Source organism: Phodopus roborovskii, unplaced genomic scaffold, assembly GCF_943737965.1.
Source record: "Phodopus roborovskii unplaced genomic scaffold, PHOROB, whole genome shotgun sequence".
NCBI classification, from domain to species: Eukaryota; Metazoa; Chordata; class Mammalia; order Rodentia; family Cricetidae; genus Phodopus; species Phodopus roborovskii.
In genome coordinates, this window is record NW_026126540.1 from 24783421 (window position 1) to 24809253 (window position 25833).

The window sequence follows — 25833 nt, forward strand, 5'->3', positions numbered from 1 at the left end:
CACACACACACACACGTTTCTTTTTATGTGTTGGTGCTAACTTTGAATATGTGTGTGTGTGTGTGTGTGTGTGTTCCTAGACTGGAAAAATCACAGAAGGAAGGAAACTAGTAAAAAGAAATTGTAGGTGATTTCAAGAGAAAAGGGGATAGAATTTAGGTGATAATAATGGGAGAATGGCTAGTAATGGATCATTAAAGGGTTAAATGGGGTAGGGGTAATAGGACAAGGTAGAGAATGAAACAGAGGAGATGTGGGGAGGGCATAAAACTAATGTTAATGTCATTTGAAAAATTATGGAAATGTACTATTTGAAAAACCTTCCTAAAATATATGGATATACATATGAAAAAGGACTTTAAATGAGTATCCTATAACAGGAGAAACTGCTCCCTCCAGACATCATAAGTTGTGAAATACAAAAGCCCAGGGCCAGGAATGGGTTATCTCTTTTTAAGTTGTTGATCAGTGTGGCCCTAAAGACCACCCCCTCCCCACAAGTGGCAGGCATGCTCTTGCGTACCCTTCCTGGTAAGAGGATATTGAAATGTCAAAAGACTGGACATGCCTGCACTGTCCCAGACCAAAGCCCCTTTATTCTGGTGTATTCTCTGCTGTCAGCATGTAAGACACATGTCCTGCTGCCACATGGTCCTGTGACAGGTAATGACTGGATACTTCTCAACTTCCCTATTCAATGAAGTCCAGGCAGCAACTCCAACCTTGAATAAATTGACTTGGATTACTCTATCTTGAGTTAATGGTTAAAAATGTATGACTGCATTTTTTTTAAAATATAGATTATTCCTTTTATTAGTCACAGAAGTTTCAAGAAAGTGTACACATTTTAACTTCTGTTCACTTTTATAAACTGATACAATATTTATGACTTGACAAAGATGTACTTAAAAGACATCTGTTCTATTAGAGCAGAACAGCAAGGTGAATATTTTAAGCTAATAAATGAAACTTCATTTAGTTTCAATCAACAATTTCAGGTCTGCAGCACTATTTGATGTAGTTTTTTTAATTATGGTTTCAGATTCAAATTATAGAGCAAATAAAGCCAATATAACAATGAAAACATTATGAAACGCAACTATTTCAATGTTTAAAAATGAGTTCAACAAAAGCAAGTATTTATTTTATATGTTATGTTGAAAATATCTCCCCTTTTCACTGTATATTTTCAATACAAAAAACATTTAGCCACAAATGTTAAGCTTATACTTTTATTGGGGTATGCATCAATAATTTAAGGCATTAATTTTATTTTGAAAGCTTCCATGTGTGCTTTGTGTGGTGAATAATATCCCTTGCAAAATTCTTTACCTGTAGGTTTTTCTTTTTTATCTATTAAGTTAAAAGTATTGGTGTATGTTTTCCAATAATTATGAAATTAATTTCCTTTTGTCTTAAAAATGGAATGGTCAGTAATAACATAATGTAATAATCATTTTACATGAATAAAAGAAAATCACTATCTGTTAGAATATGGGAGGCATGAGCTGATCAATCATTTTTTGTGAAACATGCAAAAATGTCAGGTTATATCAGAAATACCAATAAATGGTCATGCTGAAGATTTGGGGTTAGCTTCCTCCAAAAGGAGAAAATGTGGTGTTTGTCATTAGTCTTCTCATCTGATCTTCTGTAGACTTTTCTCCATGTTGGTGTCAGCCCTCTACTTCCAACACACACACACACACACACACACACACACACACCACAGTGTGAAGTGTAATGCCTCATATGAGATGTAGTATCAGTTAATAGTAGTGATGAAGAATGGAATAAAAGAACTGTAATTGCTATCATTAGCCATCAAATGAATTTAGTATTACTTGGTAAACCGCAGCCAAAGAAACTAATATAGATTGTGAATTTACAATTTTTCAGAAAGTTTTGACATTGTGGAAAGACACAAATACATTGGCCTTCACAAAAGAGATTAATCTTCCTGTCATTCATATTAACTCCTTAATTGTATCTGCCTCTGGGTCTTTTTCTTGGAGCTTGGTTCCAACCCTCCTCATACTAAGCCTGAAGTGTTGGTTCATTAGTTCATGGGCTCTAGGTGTGAAGAAAAACTTACAGAGACCTTCAAAGTTTTTTATAGACATATCATCACCTTGCCATCAGGAGTGAGTATGTGTATGTATGTGCATATTTTTGATGTGATACTCCGGGCAAGTTTATCCATCAGGTTGACTGAGATGGAGATGATAAATTATCAGCATGTTTCAAATTTCAAAAAGTATGGTTTGCTTGCTTTGTTTGCATAAGATCAATGATTTCAACTCAGAATGCAAGTTTTATCACTTTAAATATAGGCTTTCTGGGTATCTTGTTATGAAAAACTGGGCAATGACATTAGTGAGACCTACATGAATCAAACATGAATCAAATTAGAAGTGATGCATGTGTCCCATGTTGTAAAGTTTTAGGAATAACTAATTATTTCTTTTGCAAATATTTTTTAGTATGTCCATCTACATAGCCTGAATTACTGAAATTGTATTGTAACAGAAAAATATTTTATGATTCAATGTTAATGAATGACAGTTTTTTGATTTTTTAAGACAGGGTTTCTCTGTGTAGCTTTGTAGACCAGATTAGTCTTGAACTCACAGAGATCTGCCTGCCTCGGCCTCCCTAGTGCTGGGATTAAAGGCGTGTACCACCAGTACCTGGCTGAATGAATGATAATTTTGAATGAATATTTTATATATTTGTATATAAAAGTAAGAAAACAACAATAAAATATAATTTAAAACTGTTTGTAGCCATGCATTTATTAGTGACAGAAATATGTTCTGAGAACTGTCATCAGATTATTTTGGTCACAGTGTCAGTATCATAGAGCAATATTGCACACTTCAAAATAGCCTATGTGTTATAATCATTTACTTCTATGTGTTACCAGTGTAACACACTACTGTTAAGAATACTGCAGGCACTTGTAACATGTTGCATATTTATGTGCCTAATTATAAGCATAAATGAAAAATGAATAGAGCATGCAGAGCTGAAAGGAACTCTGGGTGGGGCAGTGTGTGTATGTGAAGACTGGAGGCACTTTGACAACACTGTAGACTTATTAACTGCCCTCACCTAGGCTGTTCTAAACTAAAAAAATGAAACAAAAAACTTCCTTAACTTAATAACCTCAACTTAGTATAACTTCATTAAATTACACATATCTGAATCATTTTTAACTTTTTGTTTCATAATGACATTTAGCTGAAATTATTTTAGTTTTGTAACTCTTTTGTTAAAAGATATGACACAAGGCTATACAGAGAAACCCTTGCTTCAAAATAAAGAAATAAAATAAAATTATGACACAAGCCAGCATGCTAAGACATGATACATATATATATATATACATACATACATACATACATACATACATATATATATATATATATATATATATATATATATATAGTACTTGGTAGGAGGATTTAGAGTTTGGGGCCAGCCTGTATTATATAGTGAGTTTTAATCTAGCCTGGGCTAAGCTATCTAAATGTCTCAGAAAACGAACCACATAAACAAGCATGCAAAAAGCTACAAAACAAAACAAAACAAACAAACAAAAACAAGACACAAACCACAAACACACATCACCAAAATCATCAGTACCACTGTCATCTGCCTCCACATCCTGACCCACTAGGAGTCTTTAGAGACATAATCATGTGTGGAGCTGTCACCTCCTAGGGCTAGAGCACCCTCTTCTGGATCCCCCTGAGAACCTGCTGAGGTTCATCTTAAGGAGCAGTCCCTTTTCAGAATGATTTATTCTGTTCTTATCATAAATTCCTTTGTAAGCATAAAATAACCCGAGTGCATTTCTCTCTACTGATGAACATTTTTCTGCTATTGGGTGAACATTTCCAAATGTATTTTTATTTTGTTTTGGTTTTTTAAGAAAGTGTTTCTCAGTGTAGCCTTGGCTATCTTGGAACTCGCTCTGAAGACCAGGTTGGTCTCGAACTCACAGAGATCTGGCTACCTCTGCATCCTGAGTGCTGGGATTAAAGATGTGTACCACCACTGCCCTGCATTTTCAAAAGTTGTAAGGAATTTGTTTTGACCTTCAAAGCTGTCAGTGTGGAGTTTTGTTTGGAGTTATTCTTTTTATTCTACAGTCTTTTCCTTTTGTCTCCCTTAGCTACATGATCCTGATCTAGTTGCAGCAACCCCTCATCAGTTCAGTTTTCAACACACTTCCATGTCATCTCCATTCACACCCAGCGCAAAGCTGTTTTCTGTCTCAATCACAGCTTCGCTGATTTTTGCAACCTCCTTATCCTTGGCAAATCCTTTGAAGTCATAGATGAACCTCTTCTTCCAGATGCCACTCATACACTCCTTGCTGACATCACCTCAACTCTAACAAGTTTCTATATGCGGATATGATGGTGCAAACCTTCCATAGCTATGCCAGCATCCTCTCAGTCCATTGCAGAAGCAGTGTAGGCCAGTGTCTTTACAGAGTGTATTACACTTTAGTATAGCTCCTTCATCTATTAATCAAATCGAAGAACTTGCATTTAGAAGGACAAATAAAACTTTAATATTATGATGAAGATTGTCTGTGGAGGAGCACTAACAACAATAAGGAAAATTTAAAAGGTTTTCCTAGTCTCCCAGTGATACTTTGCCTTTGCATTGGCCAGATACTCAGGAGTGTACCTTGGGAGAAAGACTGGACCATTCCTGATGTCTTATTTCTGAAGTGTACCAAGTATGTGCGGAGTGACACATTTGAGTGGGCTGTGGCTCTCACTATGCAAGATCACAACGGATTTCTTGTAGCCTGTAGCACCTCACTGAAGCTGGATTGTGATAGTTTCCTTACAAGCCTAGAAACCTGGCATTAACTTGTACTGTTTATAGGTGAAAGTAATTTCAGATATTTATTTCCAGAATTAGATCAATTTCATTCATGCAGAAGAGTTGTGCCCACAAAAAGCCAGGTTTCTCATTGGCCTCAGCATGACCATTTACAGACGTCTCTCACTATTTTGGCAAATATTCCATTTTAATGTATTTTACCAAATCAAATGAGTTGATCATTTAAACATAAGTAGAAAACTCTTAGTAATTGTTGGGTTTTAAAAATATTTTTATAGAAGTCAAAGTCAACAAAATTATAAGGTCATTATTAGAACTGCTAAATGCCTTCAAATTGCTGAACTACAAATGAAGATAATTCATTAATTTTCATAACTTAGTGTATGGTGCATTCTATAGCCAGCATCAACAACTTTTTGTGTTTTGAAACATACTTTTAATATCAAAACTAATATGTTTCATGATACATCTTCATATGAATGGTCAATATACATTATTCTGATTTGGTACCCCTCTACATTACGTTCGTGAACCGTTTAGACTTTCTAGACATAGCAATAAATTCAACATCCTAGCCTGGTCCTGCCAATTAATAATTAATTAGTTAGTTAGTTAATTAATGAATTTTTAACATGAGAAATACGTTACTTTGATTCTGGCATCATGGTGCTAAGAGGGATGCACTCCTGTATATGGTCTTGAGTTCAAGTCATTAGAAGGCCTGTATTATCAGTTATGGATTTTTTCTTTAATTTTAAGTCTCCTAAATTAAACAAGCAAGCTTTCATCATTTTGTCCTTGTTCTTCAAGGTTGTATGATTGGACAGGGCATGCCTGACCAGCAGGCAACACTATCACTGGTTATTCTTATTATTTTTTGTAACTTGTAGTTTTGTCACCATCACTATTTACTGTCTAATGTGGCATCTTACTGCTTCTGCAGAGGAACACATTTACCAGCACCCACATGGCTCATAATCATCTATGACTACAGTTCTAGTGCCCCCTTCTGGTTTTGGCAGACACCAGTCATATACTTGGTGTTTTGTAGGCAATGCATCCATACACATAAAATAAATTTTCAAAAATTTGTTAGTAAAAGACTTACAAACAATTCATAAAAGCATAAATACAGATTATCCACTCTGAGAAAGTAGGGTTCATCTAAGAGATGTAGATATGGTTCACACTACATAAATCACATAAATACTATGTGATCATCTCATTAAATATAGAAAATACTTTTGACAAAGTCCAACATTTTTTTATGAGAAGAGTCCTGGGGAATCTAGGGATGTGATATAGGTATAAGAAAGAACTTTCAGAACAGGTCTCGATCTGCCTACAAATAAGGCCAATGATTGATAAGAGAAACTTCATAAAACTTAAAAGCTTCTGCACAGCTGAAGAAGCATCAGGTGAAGAGGAAGCCCACAGAATGGGAAAAATATTTCCAGATATAGAACTTACAGAGGATTAATAAAGAGGGGATTAAAAAAGTAAAAAAGAAAAAAGAAAACAAAACAACAACAACAATAATACCCTAATGAATTATTAGAAAAATGTGCCTGGAACCTAAACAAAGAGTACTTAAATGACCAAATAAAATACAGATAGATAAATAAATAAATAAATAAATTAAAAAACAGCTGAGGGGTCTCTTAAAAATGTTCACCATCATTAGCAATTATTGGAATGCAATAAAAAACAGAGATTTCACCTTATCACAGTATGTCAAACAAAACAACTGACAACAAATGCTGGAAGGTGTGTCAGGGGACACTTACTGTTGGTGGTGTTGCAAATGGGTGCATCTACTATGGAAATCAATGTGGAGAATTCTCAGGAGGCTAAAAATAATCTATTATATTGTCTAGCTATACTTCACCTGGGAATATGCCAAGGAGTCCACATCCTACTCCACAGATATTTGCCCAGCCATGTTCACTGACACTCTATTCATAATAACAAGGAAATAGAAGCACCTTAAATGCCCTGCAACTGATGAATGGATAAAAATGTGGCACATATGTATATATGTATATGTATATATGTATATGTATATAAAGAAAAGTAAAATCTTGAACTTAATTGATGGAACCAGGAATGTTCACACTGAATGGGGTAACCTAGGGCTCCTAGCTCCAAATTTTCAGATGTGAGTACATATCCTGGAGTAACTGCATAAGCCAGGAAAGTAAGAAGGAACTTCTGCCAGGGTTCAGGGATGGGAGAGCCATAGAGAGGTGAATAGTAGTATACAAACAATGTGACAGAGAAATTGTGAAAATGTAAGGGATACTAATTAAAGATGGGGAGGGATATAAATATGGAAGGGGATGAGGGTATGACTGTGAAATAACAGCAAGAATGTCTCATATATGGATTTTAGACATAGAGAAAGGATCACCAGACTATAATTCACAGAACCAGAGAAACTAGGAAAGAAGGAGGAGCCTAAGAGATTTATACAAGGTCCTTCACAGAAGGGGAAAGTAACAACATCTCCTGAGCATATTGGGAGTTGGGGGAGGCAGTGAGTGAAGAGGAAGTTAGGAGAAAGAGAAGGGGAGGAGAGGTGAACATGTGGGACCAGGAAGATTGAATTAGGGGAGGAATAGACAAGAGCAAGAAAAGAGATACCATAACAGAGGGAGCCATTAAAGGTTTGAAGAGAAAACTGACTCTAGAAAAATGTCTAGAGAATTACAAGGGTGACCCCAAGTAACAATTTGAGCAACAGTAGAAAGCCTACCTTAAAAGCTCTTCCCTGATAATGAGATTGATAATCAACTTATATACCATCATAGAGCCCTCATCTAGTTAGCTGATGAAAACAAAAGCAGGCGCCCACAGCTGAACACTGAGCCTAACTCCTGGAATCCAGTTGCAGAGAGGGAGGAGTGATAAGAAAATGGTGTCAAGACCAGAAACTCACAGAGACAGTTGACCTGAACAAGGTCCCTCAGACTGATAGATGGGAAACCAGCATTATACCAACTCAGACACCCTGTACGTGGGTCTCACGTAGGAGGTCTGGGCAGACTAAGGGACCTCTGACAGTGGAACCAGATGTATCCCTGGTGCATGAAAGGACTTTGGGAGCATATTCACCACGGAGGGATAATCCCTTAGCCTAGAGACAGTGGGGAGGGCCTAGTTACTACTCCAATTGAGTTGACAGATTTTGATGATCCCTCCTGGGAGGCATCTCCCTCCCTGTGGATTGTGGGGAATTGGGATAGAAGGGGGGTTGGGGGGCAAGGGAGGGAACTGGGATCAATATGTAAAATAATAAAAAATAATGAATAAAAAATTTAAAAAAGAGAATGTCTGAACCAGTCATAAGGAATCATACTATTAGGTACCTAAAATATATATAACACCTAAATATAAGTATAAATGCAAATATATCATTTAAATGAAACTTTCTAATCTGTGTTCACATAATTTCCTCCAAGAGCCAAAGAACAACTAACAAAACCCATAATGCCAGGATGAGACGCCTTCTTTTGAGTTGTTGGCCAGGGTTATTCAAGAGACTTCCAACATACACAACCCATTGCTTTTGCCTTACTAGCTCACCAGAGGTAGAAGGTGAGTCCCTACTGCTGAAAACACTATGTACTTCAGAAACAAGGCCGAGAGGCCTCAGAGTCAGACCTAACCCGAATACCTCCTCCAGAGGTCTGGCTTTCATGGTTCTCAAAAGCTCTCTGCAAGCCTCCAAAGTATGGAAGTAACCAGGAGGCCTATGTGGCTGTGATGCTGAAGAACCACACAAACAAGCAGCATGGCACAATAACCCAAAGGGCCCAGTGGTGGCATGTATACCCTAGTGGTAATGTGAGAGCCTACATTACATTTTAAGTTTTAATTACTATGCCATAGAGATTCATGAGACATAAAGGCCTCTGATCTCCAAGCCCCTTGCCCAAGGACAGATAGTTCTGAAATGCTAAAGGTTATTGTTTATGTAAGATAACAAGCCACTTGTTTTCACTCCCCTAAACAAGTTTGTTTGATCCATTTGCGCTGGATGTGTTTGATGACATGTGGGTGGGAGGTATGCATGCAGGATTTATGTCAGGATGTATGCTTGCCCCTGATTGGACCTGATGGGAAATACAATGAGTTATGGGTTTTCCTTAGTAAGCCCTTGCCATACTTGATTCTGGGCTATTTCCCAGGAACCTGAGTATGTACCTGGCCAGTATTTAATTAAAGCTTGTTTCAGATTTGCTTTTAAATTGTGGTAGCAAATCTGATTGGTGGGATCAACAATAACCAACAACTCAGTAACTGCACTTAAGATCTGCTCAACATGAAGGAAATTGTGTCTGATGGATGCTTGAACAACTCCCCCAGGCTGGTGATGTCATGGATCTTAGAGGAGAACCTAAAACTATTACTTTATTAAACAAACATAATCCCCAACTACTCTCTAAATATGTGTTCTTATACCCACAGAGAAGTATAGTCTCCACCTCTCACCAAGGGAGCTTCCCTTTGCAATAGACAAGAGTCTCCACTAGAGAAAACCATAACCTATCAAAATTCAGAGTTGCAAAGCCCATTCCCAATGAACACACAGCTCCTGTACCTCAAGGCTCAGGGATCATTGTTGAAGATGGGAAGAAACAGTTGTAAAGTCTAGAGGAACAGGGAGTTTGCTGTGAGACTGGATTTCTAAGACTATCAGAAGCTACATCTATAAAGTCTCACTGATATGACTTCCTAAGCATGAGCTGGACAAGGACAAAAGAAATGGACATGTTAACATGGTTGGAGGAAAGTCCATGAGGCCTTAATCCTACACAAAGAATTATAGGCAACCAAAGAGTGCAAAAAATGGAAAAGCTTTCCCAAGGAAAAAGCATACCAATTGGTTATTCAATATCATATAGTAAGCAGCTGAGAGGACAAGAAGCCAGGAAGAGAGGGGGGGGGGAGCAAAAGAGGAATGGAGGAGGAGAGAACAGAGCTTCAAACAAGTGATGTTTGTAATCATGTAGCACTCAGGCAAATTGCCCATATACTATATATTTATGGTACAGGAATGAACCATGCACACACAAATCAAACAGACCCCACCCTAGTCCTTAAAACACAAAAACAGGCACTGCCAGTGACAAATAGTAAGAGTACATGTATAGTCACAATGATATTTAGAAAAAAAATCTAGAAAGCTATGAAACTCTCAATTCAAAGACACAGCCTGCCTTACCCTAAAGAGTCAAGTATTAGCAACCATGACCTGAGAGCACAAATTCAGGTCGACTCAAATGCATGTGCCATTGAGGAAGCAGTGTGAGGAAGTTTGGATAGTAACAGAACAAGGAACATCATCAATCAAGGCACTTGGAATATCAGACAGGCAGGTTACAGCAAAGCAGGGAAAACTGCTGTGGCCTCAAATGTAGTCTGGAAACATTGGTTGGTTGAAGCTAGTGGTATGTTAATACATTCCAAAAGGTTTCACCTATTAGTCACAGATAGTAGGTCAGGTAGGGAGGAAAGGAATGGCTATTAAGGGAATGAAAGATGGCCCAGTCATTGACCCAATCAGTTAGATGTCCATACAGGAGGCTCATGGTTAAGGAATAATTCTCTCCTAGAAACTTTCAGTTTAGATAATAATATGCAGAATTACCAGTGCCCTAAAATTTTAAACTAAAAAAAGATCTCTAGGGGTATTTCTAAAGAAAGGATGAAGAAGAAAAGGTACTTAGTATTATGGTTTGAATTGATTTGAGATTCAGAATCACAGAACTGCTCACAGAGCCACACTTTGGCTACTTGTCCCCCAGTTGTTGGCAATGTTTTGACAGTCTATGGGGCCATTTTGTGGTGGGCTTGGCTGCTGAATGGAGCTTTATGTTGAATGTGGTCCACGGAATGTAGCTGTGTGAGGAGATTTCTAAGAGCTTGTGCAAAAGCACCAAGTAAACAAGACAAGAGTCTTGTAACCTCTGGTCTTCCATAACATGGTTTTATTCTTGGAATGTAATTTCATGTCCCTCCCACATGCAATAAATAGGAGTAGGTTTTGTTTTAGATTACCTAGCATCAAGTATTATTATTTAGATGATGTTTCTAAGCACAGGTTGTCCTTATGACTGTATCTGACTTGAACTAATATGACCCTACCTTCATGACTGTATAAGCCTAAACTCATGTGACCTTGCTCTTGTGACTGTATACAACATGAACTCAGGTGAACTTTCCTCACATGACCTAACTTAACACTCAGAATGCCTTCAGAATGTAAACCGTTCAATGTCCTAAATAAAGTTGGCTATTACATGAGACTTTAGTCAGCCTCATTTAGACTCCATTCTCCCAGGTTAAGGGCACCAAATAGAGTGGTAACACTTCATTAGGGGCTGGAATTTGAATGCTTTGCCTGCCCCTTACCCCGGGCTGTGTTCTCTATTCCCCAGGCCACTAACGTGTGAACAGTTCCTGCTTCATTTCCCCACCACCTCAGACTGGACTCTGTACTATGTACTTCCAGCTATAATGGAGTAAAACTATGAATTGTAACCATAATAAATACTTCCTTTAAATTATGTGCAGTTTTGGCACAGTGAAAGAAAGGTAATACACTGGGTATCATGGTGGAGTTATAAGGAATATTAGATAAAACCCAGATTAGCACAAACACTGGGCTGTATAGTAGACATGGAAAGAACTCGTTGGTGGAAGTGTGTGGTCCAACCTCATCTATAGTAAGTCATGTATTGTGTTGTACTCATGGTAAGGAGACATCTGTCAATACTGAAGGGCAAGGAAGTGTTTTGAAAGACCACCTTCTGTGTGGACAAAGGTTAGAAACTAGTATTTGTGAGTGGGCAGGTCAGAGGACAGCTGTCCAGTCAAGTTTTTGAATATATAATGGTTTTCTATTCATGCTTAGTTAAATCCTATGACTGGAATGGGCTGTGGAGGAATAGGATATCCTATACTTCATAACATATTATGTCATTAAGAGATTAATGAAGTTTCCAGTATTGTAGGATCCTAGCATAAAATCCGAGCCTTGGAAAAGGGTATGATGTAGATGTGCCATTTGTGGCTGTGTATGCCACTGACAGTCTCTGCACTTTGACAGTCGTGAGTCTCTGCATCGACCAAAGTGATATATTTTATAAATGAGATTTTAATCCAATATCTCACAATACAACTTGAAGTTTTTGACTCCTATTTCCACCAACAACCAGTATATGGTTATGCATATGATTAAATATTTGTGAGTAAAATTATTATAACTTTACAATTTACAAATACTTAATTCATGTTTCTTAGGTCATCCTCACAGAATACACACTCTGAGGTATACCTATGGATGGACATATGTTGGCCTCAAACTCCTCTGAGTATGACCATTGGTTGGGTTTTTCCAGTAGAGCTTAGTTATGGGGAAGTAGACTAGATGTCATTGTCTTGGCTCAGGAGGGACCAGTTCCTGGTTCCCGGAATGATGCGGAGAAGTCATCTGGTTCAGGCCTCACTCTTGAGAAAGGGAAATACCTGACCCAGTTGATGGGGTGGGTCAGAAAAAATGGCTAACCCCATATTATGAGCATTAGCTATTAATAGATCTGGGAGCATTTCATATATTGTCTTGTCCAGGCTGTCCTATGTCATGTATTAATCCTAGCTGTCTGTCTTCTACATTGTTATTATTTCATCTTCTCAAATTGAAAGAGACTGCTGAAATAACCAAGGGCACAAACTAACTCTGAATTGATTGTTTCACATAAACCTCCCAATTGCCTCTTCTATGAGTCACTAACCAACAAAGTCATGAATTTAGATGCCCCAACTTCAAGTCTTTCTTAGAAGTCTAATCTATATTCAGTATTCTAAAACTAAACATAAAGAATCAACAGTTTGAGTACATAAAGAAATATCAAAAATTAAAAACTAAACACCAGTAGGAAAAAAGTATCAACCTGGTTTACAAAATTGCTCTCTCTTTCATACACACACACACACACACACACACACACACATATTCAACAGCATGAACGCTCCCACACAAAGGTCAATGTTCAATTTTACTAATAGTCAAATAAATACAAAGAGAACAATAACATATCCTTTATTTGGAAACATGCTGTTAGATTCCTTTATGTATTTCCAAATAACAATTATTTACAATAATATGCTGCTTATTTGGGATGTGTGATAGTAATATGTACATTGGTATTTGTGGCTAGCAATACAAGCTGTTGTAATTGTTCTGGAAAGCAATCTGTGCTAAATGATGTATAGTAAACATACAAAACATGCACATTTTCTTTTATGCAATAGTTGAGCTTCTAGGCATTTAAATAAGACAAAGTTTTCATATATACATAAGAATGCTTTATGTGATATTCATAGATAACATGAGAGCTCAGGAAGATCATAAAATAAATACAAACATATGGTGTCTAGATGATGGCTTAGTGAGTAAGAGCACTGTCAAGCAAGCCTGAAAACCTGAATTGACACCTGGGACCCAGGCTAGAAGGAAATAACAAACCCCTAAATGTTTTTTGACCTCCACGTATATGCAGGGGTATGTGCTCTCCTTCACTCATATACATACAACATAATAAATGAGTGTTTAAAAAGGATCAACATATAATGTGCACATTATTCTCAATGACATCAGCAATGCTACAGAAAAACTTCCTTGATAAACTAACCATCAAGGGATTGCAAGGAAATTTTGATTCAATATGATAAGAGATAAGTATTTAAGTAGACTGAGTTTAACTCCTTGCATTAACTGTCTCTAGTCAATGAAGAAACCTGAGAGACATCATACACACACACACACACACACACACACACACACACACACACACGAGAGAGAGAGAGAGAGAGAGAGAGAGAGAGAGAGAGATTCAGATTACTTTCTCAGCTCTCCTTACTCCTGCCAACCTCCCCTACCCCCCCCCTCCACCATACAAATCTTTTTCTCTACATCTATGTCTTGTTTGTGCACTATGAGATGAGACACACCTCTGGGTGTGTATATGAGGTGTTTCCCTAAAGGTTTAAGAGGAGGAAAGACAACCTGAATGTGGGCAGTGTCATCCAAGGGGTAGGGTTCTGTAACACAAAAAACTATGAACCCAATATGACTAGTGTACAATATGACCGGCTTACTCTCCTGCAATAGGTTATTGAAACAATATACCATCCTGTTTCATAGTCCATCATCTATTGCATTATCTGCTTAGTGGTACCCGCCTCTTACTCTTTCTTAAGTTTGGCTTCCATAGTTTCTCATCTCTCTCTCCTGCAATGTTGCTTCATCAACAGCAGGCTTTTAGGTTTGAACAAAGAAATGTGTATGCCTATAGAGGTTTTATGTGTGTTCAATCTTGTTCTCAGAGGAAGGAATTTTATTTATTTGTTTGTTTTGTGTATATTTCAAATGTGGTGTATTCATTAGATATAAATTATGGGAAACATGAATTCCCAAAGTCTTCCTTTATAATAGCTTGAGAAAAATTTCCTAGATGTTAGGCTTGTAGTTTTGAAGCAAGACATCCTCAGATACTATTCTAGTTCTAGTAGAACATATCTAAGTTAGTACAGGCTACTTAACTTTTCTCACTCAGTTCTTCAAATATAAAATATGGATTTGAATGACTCTCTTTTCATGAATTTTCCAAGAGTATTAAATAAGATACTTCAACTGATTAAACTGTTTCATGCACATATCTTCCATACTAAAAGATATCATCATTATAACCATTATACTTCATCAGTCTATGGAGCAGGCAAACTTTACTGGCATGTTCATGATCTATTGCAGTTAAATAAGGATCAGGATAAACAAATAGGCAGAATAGATGTTTATTCAGGGAGAAATAACTTACAACCTAGACAGATGAACACCAGCAAGTTCCACCGGATGCTCTCCTCTCCATGACCCACCAGCAAGAGAGCATTCCTAGGCTCCTCCTCAGACCGCCTTCCACAGGTCACTTCTGCCCCTGGCTCCACCCACCAATGGGCGTGGTCAGTTCCACAGAAGGAGACAAAGTGAATATCCCACTACAATGATCTACTCTCCTATAGCACTGTGCAGTTACAATTTCTTTTCTACATTGCTTAGGCTACCAGTGTAATGAACCCAGCTGGCAGAAATGTGTAACCCCACAGCGTTCTGTCCCAGTACTATCTGGCAGTCACTCTTTTCCTCCTTGGGTTGTTAGAAAAGCAACATAAGGGAATGAACAGCTTGCGATCCTCCCTCATTGCAATGAATCTACTCAGGAGCAGAACTCACCTACTTGAGATCATAAGGTCAAGGTTTTTGCTGGATATGATGGCCAATAGAAGTCTTTCCATCAACTTGGTTTACATCTGGATTTTACATTTGGATTCTAATAAGCATCAATCTTCTTGTCTTGGTTCAACAATGTAAAAAACTTGAATTTAAGTTAATATAACAAAGCAATGATCAAAATTGTACCTTTCCAGGTCTTTTTAATAAAAAAAGAAAAGAGAATCAAACTCTACCAGGAGAGACTCATTTTTCATTTAGTGAGGTGTTACAGTCACTACCAAGGATACATATATGAGTTGTTAGAAATTCTATCACAGTAGTTAGGAACATAGTAGAGCGAAATATACAACACCAGAGAACACACATCTGTACATAGAGGAGGATAACAACAGCAATAGGCAACATGTAGGGGGAGATTAGTCCTCACTGTGTGCAAGAAAGGGTGATTGAGAATTTACTATGCACACCCTATCAACTGTCTGGCTATCTGACCCATATTCCTCATTCACCCTTCTGACAACCAGAGTAAAACGGGACACCAGTTAAAACCACTGACATGTAGGGCTGATGATGATCAAAATGACTAAGAGTCTGAAGAAGATTAACAGGAAGATTTTATTATTTTGTAATACAGAAAATTAGTTACCCTGCTTGTTAGGGTATTCAGAACTTTCCACACGATTTCAGCGTCTCTCAGTCTTGGACAGAAGGAGAGTGCATCCAATCTTCCACACTAGGTTTCCTTCTCCATTCTGTCAGAGATCCTCCTGGCAAAGGTCAACAGCAGCCCCCGGACTGTTGGCTGCCACCACAGCTGCTGTCCCCGCTGCTGCCACAGCAGCCACTGCTGCCACCGCTGCTGCCACAGCAGCCACTGCTGCCACCGCTGCTGCCACAGCAGCCACTGCTGCCCCCACTGCTGCCACAGCAGCCACTGCTGCCCCCACTGCTACAGCATCCAGAGCTGTGACGATGGCGACGAAGAGATCTGCGGGGCCTGTGGTGGCTCAGGCAGCAGCCACCACCCCCAGAGCTGCAGCAGCCTCCAGAGCTGGAGCCACAGCCACCAGACCCCAGGCTGCAGCAGGAAGACACAGGGGGACACTTAGGGGGACACTTAGGGGGGCACTTAGGAGGACACTTAGGGGTCTGGCACTTGGGAGGGCACTTGGGGGTGCACTTGGGAGGGGGCTGGCACTGCTGCTGGCTCTGTTGGCAGGACATCTCGGCTTGTGAATGCTCAGGAGCTGTGGAAAAGTCACACACAAGTCAGACCCAGGATCCGGGGGTATCCAATCCACTTCTAAATATCACTGTTATTTATAGAAACTCTATATTCGGTAATTTTACTTCTAACAAACCCCAAGGACCTTATAGTACTGGTCTGCAGATGCAAATTATCTTGCAAGTTTCGATAGAAGAGGTGCTTGTTCTTTTGAAAAACTCATTCTCCTGTAACTCTTATTTTGAGAGATTTCACAGTCTGAAGGCATATTCAGAATAATTTCCTCCTCCCCTTAAATTTCTCTGATTGACATCTTTTACAATGTCATTAGTCTTCATCTTCTACTCTTGTAGGCCATTTGGAGATTCTTATGGGATTTCCATCAATTCCCAAAGCATCACAAACTAATGATGATAATGATTTCAAAGAAGAAAATAGCAATTATTGATCAGTGATCTTATTCCTTTTGATAAAAGATCTAACTTGGCCATTCCTGGAGACATGAACCAGGTCTGGTCCCTCCTTCAAGAAAATTTGAATCATCTCAACACCTCATATAGACTGGTTGACATGGCAAGTCTTATACCGTTTTATCTTAAAAATTTGAGCAGCATGTGATAAAATTCCAGATCCATAGCCTGTGTGTTTTCCAAGACCAAAGATCCCTCAGTGTCCTCTCCTTACTGTTAGTCTTTCTTTGCAGGCTGTCTCAGGGCAGTGTTAGCAGAGGGGAGCTCCTCCTGCAAAGCCTATCAAGGTCTACAGCTCTCTGTATTTCAGGTTCCCATCCACTGGAGGGCATATTTTTCTCTCCATATTCAGAAGTCAGAGCTACCAGTTACTTCTAATACCTCCCATGAGTTTTAAAGTTCTTTTATCTACTGCTACCCAACCTTCTATTTTTCTGTACTCTCTGCCCTTCCCACATGTCTCTGAGTTCTTTGGCCTTGCCCAGCCCACTCCCACTCCCCAGGTCTCCTCATAGCTTCCCTGTGGTATAGACCATGCTCCTTGACCTCAAATGGACACTTACCAAGATGACAGGTAGCACAAGGTCTGTGGGCACCTCTGGAGGTGAGTGAATGGAGGTGCTCTGTCCCACAGACCTTTTATTCTGGTCTTTGGCTCTGCCCTAGCCTGTGAGACAGTGGTTGAGCATGGGAGGCCCTGCCCCCTGACACAATGTGTTCCTGTGGCTGGTGATAACCAGATAGATGTTCCTCATCAGCCTTCCTCAGTGGGACTCATGGATGCTGCATCCAGCTTGGAATATGATTTAGACATGAGATGAGGAAGTGGATTCCTGTCAGCCTTAACCTTACATACCTGAAGGATCCATAAGAGTATTTCATTGCTCAACTGATCTCTTCAATGCTCTTTCTGAAATGATTAACATTCCAAGTTCCAGGGTTAAGCTACAAAATCTGTAGTTTTGTTATCTATCTTCCTCCTACCTGCTCATTAGATAAATTTTACATTGAGCATAGTCTCTTCTCTCTTTGTCTTACCTTTACCAATATCATTAGTCTCATTTGTTCCTATAGAGTTTCACTTTGAATTTCATGTCAAGTGTACATATATATATATATATATATATATATATATGTCTATATATATATATATGTCTATATAAAATTTAAGAAGGAAAACATGAAAGAATATCCATATTTCTTTCTGCAATTGGCTTAATTCACCTAGAATCATCTTAAGTTATTTCTAATCCTCTGGAAATGACATTACTTTCTTCTTCATTGTGAAAAATTCCAATGTATACCATTTTTCTTAACCCATTCCTCTATTGTATGTGTATGTATGCATGTATGTATGGTGTGTGTATGTTCTATAATTTATGGAAAATACTCTTTGACAGTGATTATAGTATATGTGCCATGCTGACTTTGAGTTCTTTGAGTAAACGTCCAGAAATATATAGCTGGTGATAATAGCTCCATTTTCATAACTTCATGCATTATCACTGAGGTAAGATGGAGTCACAGTGTAGTTTTTATTTGGATTTGCATTTCTCCTATGGCTATCAAATTTGATTTTTTTCAAATGTTTAGCAGCATTTGTTTTCGTTTTCTGAGAAATGTCTGAATTTCATTAGCCCATTTATTGACTGAGTAGTTTTAGTTTAGCTTCTTGAGTTCTTTGTACATCACAGGTATTGATTCTTTGTCAGATACATAATTAGCAAAGCTTTTAACCCATTTTATGGACTAAATTTTCATTTAACTCTTTCCTTTTCTGTAGAGAATCTTTTTTAAATTCATAAGGTCTACTTTGTTCAATATTAGCTTTATTTCTTGAGCAACTGAGTCCCATTCAGAAAGTCCTTGCCTTTGCCAATATTTTGAAGTATTTTCCTTACTTTTTCAGGACTTTAATCCACCTGTAGTTGATTTTTGTGCAGGGTAAGAGATAGGTGTCTATCTTTACATGTGATGATATACTTTGTTCAGACAGGCTTTTTTCAATTGTGCATTTTAGCATCTTTGTTAAATAATCAGGTGATTCTTGCTACATGGCTTTATATCTGTCCATCTGTCTCTCTGTTCTATTCCACTAATCTACATGTTTTCATTTTTTGTCAGTACTATAATTTTTTGTTACTATGACCCTGTAGTTTAACTTGAAATATCACCATACTTAATAATTCCATTGTTATTCTTTGTGCTATAATTGTTTTGGACTATCTGTGGTCTTTTGTATTTGAAAATTAATTTTAAGATTCTTTTTTAAGTGAAGAATGGCAATGAAATTTTATAGGAGATTTATTGAAACTGCTTATTGTTTTCAGTAAATAGTTTTTACAATATTAATTCTTCAATCTGTGAGATGAAATGGCATTCTGTCTTCTAGCGTGTTCTTAACTTTCCTTATTCAGTTTTTTAAAAGTTTCATTGTGGAGATATTTCACTTCCCTGACTACATATTCTAAGATATGTTTTAAGGAACTGTGAATGGGATTCTTTCTCTGGTTTCTTTCTCAACTCAATATGCTTGTTATTGCTGTACATAAAAGCTACTGGTTTGCTAATATTAATTTTGTAATGTGTCACACTTCATAGTTTACAATCCTAAGGATTTTCTGGTGGGACTTTTAGGGTCTCTTATGAATAGAGTCAAGCCATCTGTAAATGAGCTCAATTTGATGTACTTTTAATTATATTATCTTTCTTTCCCTTATATCATTATTGTAGCTAATAGTTCAAGCACTATATTGTGTTAACAGAAGACTCATTGGATGTTATGTGTTTGTGTTTAGTGTAAATACTTTAAGGTTTTCTCTACTTAGTATAATTTGGGGTACAGGCCTTTTATTTATGTATGCCTTTTATTATGTTGAGATAAATTTCCTTTATTCCTAGGCTTTCCAGGCCTTTTAAAATTATTGAATGTTGGATTTTCAAAAGCTTTTCCTGTGCCTATTGATATGATCAGGTGATTTCTGTTCTAGAGTCCATTTATATGTTATATTAAATTTATTGATATATACATGTGTGTGTTTATATATATACACACACAATATACTAATATATACCTATATGCATACACAAACGTGTGTGTGTGTGGAGAGAGAGAAAGACAGAGAGACAGGAAGAGAGAGAGAGAGAACTACATAAGTGCTTGTCATTTCTTGGCTGCATAGTAGGTTTCTTTCCATATACTTTTATTTTTGTAGTTAGTGTTTTACTTCTAATAGAGGTGGTGAATCTCATCTCTTTCCTTGTCTTATCTGTTTAATGTCCAACATGCCTTTTGTACATACATCATCACACTGAATTTTAAGTATTTTAAGTGTCATATCACTGACATGAACTTCTTTAACTTCCTTAAACCTGGCCTGGGTATTTCTTTACCACTACCCATCTAGCACAATGGATACTTTATGATCTTAAATCTTCTCACCAAGGCTATTGATAACATTTTCATTTATAAATAGCTATTCCTTATGATATAGATCACCCTCCAGGGAGGTGCCCTCTGAAATGTGCTTGGTGAGGTATGTGAGGCTACATGACTTCAGGGATCTGCCACTGTCTCACATGACAAGAATGTTGTTCTCTTCCTCAGTCTGCTCCAAAGGTCTTAGCAACTGGGAGAGGCCAGGAAGTGATTCCTGGGTGTCCACAATGGCAGCTCTGTTCAGCTCAACTCCTGACTTCCAGAATGATGAGACCCTGATGCCTCTACTTCATGTCTCAGCCTCTATGCAGGAGCACACCCATGTCGTCAGCTGACGCATGTAATTCTGCTTGAGGAAGGCTGAAAAATCTGTCTCGGATTGTGAGATCTGCAGGCTTACATGTCAGTCAGGTCAGTGTAACCATCTTAATGAGTCAACCACTTACTTTCTGGGGATTTCTATGTGGCATACTGTCTCTCTATTATAATGACTAATTTTCTCCATCTAGTGGAATAAAAGAACACAACTGAGTTCTAATTAGATTAAAGAAATAATGAGCCTCACGCCAGACTGCCTGAAATAGAGTACAAGCTAATCCTACATTCAAAACAGCTGGACAAAACAGCTCTACAGACTACAGCCAGGATATCTGAATTGTCTTCGAATCCCCCCAAGACAGTGCCCCTTACCAGCAGGAAGTAGCTTGGAAAGAACGATGCCCAAATTCCCAAATATTGTGTATAAATGTTTGTTTTCATTTAATTGGACTTTGTTATATAAAATAAAATAAAATAAAATAAAATAAAAAAAGAAATAATGAGCTTTTTTCCCCTATGCTCCTGCGTCAGTATCAAGTAAATTAGTCATTTCTCTTTTGTTTTTTTTTTCTTTTTATTTATTTATTTATTTTATATAACCAAGTCCATTTAAATGAAAACAAACATTTATAGACAATATTTGGGAATTTGGGCATCGTTCTTTCCAAACTACTTCCTGCTGGTAAGAGGCGCTGTCATGGGGGATTCTAAGAAGATTCAGAAATCCTGGCTGTAGTCTGTAAGGCTGCTTTGTCCAGCTGTTTTGAATGTAGGATCACCTGGTACTCTGTTTCAGGTGGTCTGGCTTGATCAAACCACATTAGTCTGGAAGGAATCCACAGCTTTTCATTTTCTGGGGAAACAAAAATAGAAATCTTTTTCCCCAGTAACTTGTCCTTGAACTTAAATTTTGGAGTCAAAGCATTTTTTTCCATTTCTATTATCATTTCAACATTTTGAACAGTCATAAACAATGATTCCATGATGTCACAATCCAAAAGAAGGTTTAGTTTCTCCTTAAGTAACATTGTTTAAAATTGTAATGTTTGATTGATCAGAATGCTATATTTTTGATCTATGGGTTCTACAGACTAATCAACAGCTGTTATTCTCTGTTTTGTTGATTTGGCATGGCTTCTTTCTTGACTATTTAAACATTCTCTGATGTTGTATGGCCCCTTGATGTATTTTGCATGTGTTTTCTTTCTTCTTCTAGTTATCCTGACTGTGTTTAAGAGAGATATTTTTTTTTACTTCTTTTTGTTTTTGAGTTCATATTATAATTACATCATTTCCATATTCCCAAGCCTCCAAAATACTCTTCCTGGCTCTCTTCAAAATTCATGGCTTCCTTTTTCATTGTTGTTGTTGTTACAGACACACAGGCACACACACACACACACACACACACACACACACACACAAAATGATGTTTTATAAGTAATGGGCAAAAGTACCTGGAATTTTCTTCTTTTTGAATAATGTTGTTTTTGTATGGTGAGTTCCAGTCCAATACTTTGTGAATAATTTTTTTATAGTGAATAATACTAAACTTTTCTTCCGTGTATTTTTATTTCATTTGACTATATTAGAATAAATTCACACAAAAATGGTATGAAATTGAACAAATTTAATAATAGTTTGAGTGAATAAATTAATGCATTTCTTTAATAAGTTTTAGTCGCATCTTGACCTCAGGCCTCCACCAATAGGGACTCATTCAAATACCATATTCAGACAGACAAGTAGAACCACACACAAGCATAAATAAAAGACTTGTCAATGTTAACATTAGTAATTTTACCTTTGTGTGATGTTTTTGTTTGTGTTTTAATATGTGTATGTATATTCATAAATTCAGTAAGAAAACTGACTAGTTGGAGATGTACTAGGCCAAGGGACAAGATCTAAGTCTTAAGGTATGAGAAGTGGGTGGCAAATGTGCTGGCAATGTTGATTTCCTGTAGTGTCTCAAAATCAAGATGTAAAATAAAAATATCTGCATATTACTTCAGTACCTTGGTTTATTTTATTATTTTATTTTATTTATTTTTTTTTTTGAGACCAAATTTCACTGTATAGCACTGGCTGTTGTCCTGAACTCACTCAGTAGACTGGTCTGGCCTCAAACTCCAAGAGGCAGTGCCTTGATTTAAAGGCAAAAGGCAAGCATACTGAAACTCACAGTTGCAAACTTCATGTTTGACTGAAACCTCAGAGTCAAAAGAATGAAACAGAAACTGGACAACGACAATATAAGCAGGAAAACTGAATTGCCCAATGGGCACTTGGGCAGCTGGTTCCACAACACTTCAGTACATGCAGTAAAACAGAACAGAGTTCCGCAAACAGTGTTTTTTAGGGTTTGTAGGCAGAACTGCTACAAGGTGAATGTGGTTTCTAATGGTTTTGAAAAATTATATTTTTTAATCCCCAAAATATGAGATACATCATCCAGAGATTAAGCTCTTATGTATGACTCAGGTACTCAAGCCAACTCACATGGATGAGGAAACATTCGGTGGCAAAAGCCTCCAAACTTCTGGCTGCTCTTCAGGCAGAGAAGCCAGAGGCTGCTATGGCTGGCTGTGGCACCCAGAGTCTGCCCTTAGCCTCCATTGGCCAGGCAGCAGGTGCTATTATCCTTTCTGAAGCCACTAGTCTTTCCTATCTCTCTCCCTGGCCCCACTGATTTCCCTTGTGTATTATGATTCATCTTTAGTATTTTTGGTACAGAGCCCAGGCACCATTCCTGACCACATGAGGAACATCGATTAGGGTGAGAGTCACAGGTTTCAGTGACGGTTGGCCCCAAATGTGCTTCTGACCATCACTGTCTGGGGACTGAGTAGTCACAATACAGGCTTCAGGCAAGAAAAGGAGGTGAAACATTTTATGCGCAATATCAGAGGCCCAAGACTATGAAACAGGCAAATGTGTTAGGACTATGTGTGTGGGGACATGGCCACCAGCAGTCTCAGAACACTGCTGCTCTAGGATCCATTGATCTGCAGCAGACTTTGGAGACATTCCTTTATTCTGCATTTCCAGCTCCCCACCTCTGCCCTGAGAACTATGCCCAACTTCCCATGTTCTGTCAGAGTTTCCCTCTGGGGAACTTCTTTCCAGTAATCATGTCCCAGGATCACATGCAACACAATGACTACCGGAACTGGTGAGTAGATATTCACTAGTCTTAAGCCTATTTATCCTTCCTTAATCTCTCCATTCGGCCGGTGACACTGGGCCTAGCTATGTGAACACACAACTGACCCAGAGTGGCTCCCATAAGTGTCGGCTGAATGTGCCTCACTTTCCTCTTTTTATTAGCTGCAAGAAGGCTGCTTCAAACCTGCCATTTGGAAAGCATCGGTGAGTAAAATCTTCCCACCGCCTGCCACACTGTCTCCTTAGCTGTGTCTATACAGCTCTGGCTGTGGGCTTTCAAGTGCAAACCAAGAAAACACATGCACCTGAGCTCTTTCGTGTTTCTCATTGTGCTCCCTCTGCATGGGAACTAGCTGGCATGGGCTATAATTCTAACTGAGTGTCTAACACTGACTTGGAAGGATGATGTTGCAAAAATCAAACACAACTTTAGTCAGGTTTGAAAGGGGAGACTTTATTGTTGCAGTCTTGTCATTTTAAACATAAGTCAGAACTTTGCACAGTATGTTGGAGAGCCAGAATATAGAGCACAACAGGGAGGAAGAGTGGGAGGCAAGGAGAAGGCTGCCTTCTCCACAATTAGTCTGAAGTCCTAGGGCCCAGGTCAGCAGCAGCCACTAGACTGCTGGCTGCTGCCCCCGCTGCTGCCACCACAGCATCCACTGCTGCCACCGCTGCTGCCACAGCATCCACTGCTGCCACCACTGCTGCCACAGCAGCCACTGCTGCCCCCGCTGCTGCCACAGCAGCTACTGCTGCCACCACTGCTACAGCATCCAGAGCTGTGACGATGGCGACGAAGAGATCTGCGGGGCCTGTGGTGGCTCAGGCAGCAGCCACCACCCCCAGAGCTGCAGCAGCCTCCAGAGCTGGAACCACAGCAGCCACCAGAGCTGGAGCCACAGCAGCCACCAGAGCTGGAGCCACAGCCACCAGACCCCAGGCTGCAGCAGGAAGACACAGGGGGACACTTAGGGGGGCACTTAGGGGGACACTTAGGGGGGCACTTTGGGGTCTGGCACTTGGGAGGGCACTTGGGGGCGCACTTGGGAGGGGGCTGGCACTGCTGCTGGCTCTGCTGGCAGGACATCTCAGCTGGTGAATGCTCAGGAGCTACAAGATAGTCACACACAAGTCAGGGCCCCGAGGCTATGCTGAGTTCATAGTATCCATAATAACCATAGAAACACTATTTCTAGTAGTTTCCATTGTGGTATGCTCACATGAGAGATCACATCCTCACCACTGTTTCTTGGGAGATTCAGAAAACCACACAAGCCAGGTAAAACTGACATGTGTTGTACAGCAGTGAAGGACAAGCTAAGATGGTTCTGATGAGAGGGTTCTGAATCACATACTCTGACACTGCCCATTTAAAGAATCATTTCAGGGAAAATGGACCTCACTGCAAAGAGAACCTGGTACCCTCTTTTGCACCCATCTCTTCCTTTGAATTCTGGGCCAGAGCTGCATTTCAGAGTCCATCAGTTCTCTAAAGTTGAAGCTGCATTATCTTCTGTGCTACTCAGAGACCTGCTTCACTAAAAAGATGCTTATTTTCTCTGCAGAGCTTGTCATCAAATGGACCCTGACTACTCATGCCTCCCATGGGTATCAGAATGCCCTTTTCTCTACCCAAAATTCCATACCACCCTAAGTGTCCTGTAAGAATGGCCTCCAGACTCTGGTTCTGAGCCACCTCCCCTCTGGTCTCCTTTCAGCTTCCCTCTGGTATCGTCCATGCTCTTTCTCCTAATAGATACTTACCAAGGTAGTACAAGATCTGTGGGCACCTCAGGAGGAGTAGATGGATGGGATCTGCCTCTCAGCCCTTTTATTCTGATCCTGGGCCCTGTCCTAGCCTGTGAGACAGTGGCTGGACACGGATAGCCCTGCCTCCTAAGACCCACATGATCCTGTGACTGGTGATGACCAGATGTTCCTCATCAGCCTTCCTCCATGGCACTCAAGAATACTCAGCATGGACTATGGTTTTGGCATGAGGTGAGGAGGAAGTGGATTCCTGGCATCCTTAACTTCACATGTGGGG

The 25833-nt window shown here is 38.9% G+C and overlaps 2 protein-coding genes across 2 annotated transcripts in view; both read right to left on the minus strand.

The window, feature by feature from the left end:
• Positions 1-15895: 15895 nt before the first annotated feature.
• Positions 15896-25833, minus strand: part of LOC127233090 (late cornified envelope protein 1C-like) — a 98793-nt gene continuing 88855 nt past the window's right edge. Inside the window, exon 3 of the mRNA XM_051199497.1 lies at positions 15896-16206. Coding sequence (XP_051055454.1) covers positions 15941-16206 — 266 coding nt within the window. The 3' untranslated portion in view covers positions 15896-15940. The remainder of the gene's footprint in view (positions 16207-25833) is intronic.
• LOC127233089 (late cornified envelope protein 1C) lies at positions 24388-24898 on the minus strand. The gene has a single exon (XM_051199496.1). The coding sequence runs from the start codon at positions 24871-24873 to the stop codon at positions 24388-24390; it is 486 nt and encodes a 161-aa protein (XP_051055453.1). The 5' UTR covers positions 24874-24898.

What these genes read in the sequence shown, in the direction of transcription:
- LOC127233089 (XM_051199496.1), bottom strand. Translation starts at nt 24,873, where the DNA reads ATGTCCTGCCAGCAGAGCCAGCAGCAGTGCCAGCCCCCTCCCAAGTGC.